Source organism: Lottia gigantea (genome assembly GCF_000327385.1).
Source record: "Lottia gigantea unplaced genomic scaffold LOTGIsca_95, whole genome shotgun sequence".
Lineage (NCBI taxonomy): Eukaryota > Metazoa > Mollusca > Gastropoda > Lottiidae > Lottia > Lottia gigantea.
Genome location: NW_008711088.1, coordinates 794269 through 797722, shown reverse-complemented (window position 1 = coordinate 797722; position 3454 = coordinate 794269). Strand labels below are relative to the sequence as shown.

The window sequence follows — 3454 nt, the reverse complement described above, 5'->3', positions numbered from 1 at the left end:
TAGTTATTTACTGTTTTAGCTAGTTATTTACATGTTTTAAGCTAGTTATTTTACCTGTTTTAAACTAGTTATTTTACCTGTTTGAAACTAGTTATTTTACCTGTTTTTAGCTAGTTATTTTACATGTTTTAAGCTAGTTATTTTACCTGTTTTTAGCTAGTTATTTTACCTGTTTTTAGCGAGCTATCTTACCTGTTTTAAGCTAGCTATTTTACCTGTTTTAAACTAGCTATTTTACCTGTTTTAAACTAGTTATTTTACATGTTTTAAACTAGTTATTTTACCTGCTTTAAGCTAGTTATTTTACCTGTTTTAAACTGGTTATTTTACCTGTTTTAAGCTAGTTATCAATCAATTATATTAAATTTTCTTTTGCTTAGCCTACCATTTTACCCCCAGAGAGAAATTTGAAGAAATGATCACATCTAATGAGTTTTTAGAACATGCAGAATTTTCAGGGAATCTTTATGGAACAAGGCAAGTATAAAAGTCAGGGTTCGCTGTTATGGGGGGTTGATTTGAGTATTGAATATATGTAAATAGTCTTCAGAAATACTAGAAATGTACAAAAATCATATAATTCCTTCAAAAATATCTCAAACTGGGAATAGTTAACTTAATCTAGTACTTGTGTACGGTACTTAATTATTATCTTAGTTAATTGCTTATTGTAGTGCTTCTTTATCACTAATCTATAATATTATTTGTTTAAAGTACTAGAAATGTACGAAAAATCGTATAATTCCTTCATAAATATCTCAAACTAGGAATTTTACTCACTATTTCTATAGATGTCTTTTCTATATATCACAGAGTCTCAAGAAAAGACGACTCGTCTTATTAACTTTCAAACGTAGATAATTCTGAACACATGTATTTGAAGGCTCAAATTTCGACAGTGAACTATGAACACTATTACTGATTAGCTTAGCTAAAAAATTCCTGTTTCTGAGACTAAGGTATGATTAAAACTGATAGTGAACCTGTCTTGTTAATATCATGATGTATTTATATTTTTCAGTAAGAAATCAGTGAATGATATATCAAACTCTGGTAAAATCTGTATTCTAGATGTTGAAATTAACGGTGTTAAAAGTATTAAAAAATCAGATTTACAACCGACACCACGATTTGTTTTTGTTAAACCTCCTAGTCTAGATATTTTAGTAAGTATTGTGTAAATGTGATTCTTGAAATATATGTTGAAAGAGTATGTTATTTAATTGTATACAAACCAGGTTTTGATTCTGAAATTGAAAATTCACAGTAATAAGAATAGTATAATATGATGTAATATTTATAGAAAGACAGGTTAGTAGGTAGAAAAACAGAATCAGATGAAAGTTTACAGAAACGACTAGACACAGCTGAAGAAGCTTTGAGTTATGGTAGGTTTTTTATATTGTTTTAAATATTGGTTGGAATCCAGGAGAATCCTGGTGGACTCTCACAAAGACTGGTGCCATGGCTATATACAGTATATTATATAACATACAGTGTATCTTTGTATGTGTGTCTTTTCAACTAAAATCATATACTAATGACTAACTAATGTTCACATAATTAATAGACTTATCTATTGCTCTGTGACCTAGGCCAGTGCTTTCATTGAGACTCGTCTCAAAACACCCTAACACAAAGATAGTCTGTGAGAATGAAATTTAAATATACACTGTATTGACGGACAAATTGAAATGATTTTTCACGAATCCTACAAGACTCGAGTATCGAGAATCGAATGCGATTGAGAGACTCACGTGAATTTTTAGTAGATTTGTGTATGACTTCATTTTTATACAAATTCTTCTACAAATCCTTGCTTCACTCTATGAAAAAAAGTTTAGTTTCACTTCCAAAATGTAGGGTAGGGTAGGATAAAGGTGAGAATAGACCAGGTGTGGTGTCCGCTGAGAGATTATCAATACAATGGAAAAAAGAAGAAACGAACCGTGTCCCGACCCATACCTCGTGTGTTCACTTCTATTTTCTACTGTTTCCTACACCGCACATCTTCTATTCGCAAAGTAACAAGGTTACAAGGTCAAAGGTTAATAATAGTCTTGATTTTCCAGCTGATGAAGAAGGTTCGTACGATCACATCATAATCAATGATAATATAGACGAGGCCTACAAACAATTTCGTGATGTTTTTAAAGAGGTATGATAAAATGTATTATATTATTAAAAGGGGGGTGGGAAAAGGGGGTTGGGAGAGGATGAATGGAATTTGTATCTTTCAGCAATTCAATAGTCAATGACTAGACCCATCGCTTTGATTAGATTCCACGCTAGCGATCCTTCGATAGAAAATCAATATTATGGCTTATTGTTTACAGTATTTCCTTTGACGCCTATGATTGGCTGTATTCGATAGCAAACAAACCAATCAAAGAAATATTATATTTTGTATTTTACAGGATTTAAAATCTCTGAAGAAACAATAAAAGGAAGAAATTGTGCTCAGTTATAAAATAAAATGTGGGTTTTAAACTTGGGGTTATGTTAGTGAGATAGTTTATATTAGCAGATATAATCTCTATTCTATTATAAAATACAGATCTCGACTTTTTCTTGGTGTTTTTTTCTGTAGTCGACTCCACTTGCCATGAGTGATCTGACATTTTGTTATGCAACACGTGTTCAAGGTCATTACAATATTCAACCAATCAAAAACACTCTTCAGTAAAAGATGTGATTTTTGTACATTTCTAGTACTTCTGAAGACTAATTACATATATTCAAGACTTAAATCAACTTCTGGAAATGGCGTTCCATGGCCTTTAACAGCGTTTTTGATTGGACGACCTACATAAGATGTTACAGGTCAAAATTCAACTGAACAGCATAAACAAAAGAATTTAATCGGATCATAGATTGCGAGTGACAAAAGACACGGAACAAAATATCAAGATCTGTATTTTTCGTCCAAAGAAGGAACTTTCTATCAACGATTAATTGTTATCTTTCATATTGTTACCGTCTTAGTTTTAATATCTTTTTCAATTAGTAGATCTGAATATGTTTTTCTATTATTTAAGTTCAGATATATTTTGAACTTTGACCTGATGACCTTATGACCTTTTGTCTACAGATCATTCAATATCATTGTTAAATTATATTTTTTGCAACAAATTGCCGTTTCTCGAGATTAACTGATGAAAACATAATTTTAGTCATCTTCACAATGTCAAGACATTATTTTGACTACTGCAGTCAAGGTATAAGAGGAAATGAGTAATATCTTGACATTGAGAAGATACAAGAAAAGTGGCTACTGCAGTCAAGGTATAAGAGGAAGTTTGTAATGTCTTGACATTGTGAAGATGAATATCAGTAATATTTTGGTCTAATGGGTAATTAATATGTTTATTATAATCTTGAATTAAACTAGGGCCATTGTCTCAGATATATCTTTAAGTCCATTTTAAAAGGTTTTCAACATATTTTATGTGTA

General features: G+C 30.9%; 1 pseudogene across 1 annotated transcript in view; it reads left to right on the top strand.

Moving 5' to 3' along the window:
- The window catches only part of LOTGIDRAFT_151231, a 9817-nt pseudogene extending 7349 nt beyond the window's left edge, over positions 1-2468 (top strand). The window contains exons 3-7 of the mRNA in view: positions 345-477; positions 1022-1166; positions 1304-1388; positions 2073-2158; positions 2418-2468. Coding sequence covers positions 345-477; positions 1022-1166; positions 1304-1388; positions 2073-2158; positions 2418-2444 — 476 coding nt within the window. The remainder of the gene's footprint in view (positions 1-344; positions 478-1021; positions 1167-1303; positions 1389-2072; positions 2159-2417) is intronic.
- Positions 2469-3454: the final 986 nt, after the last annotated feature.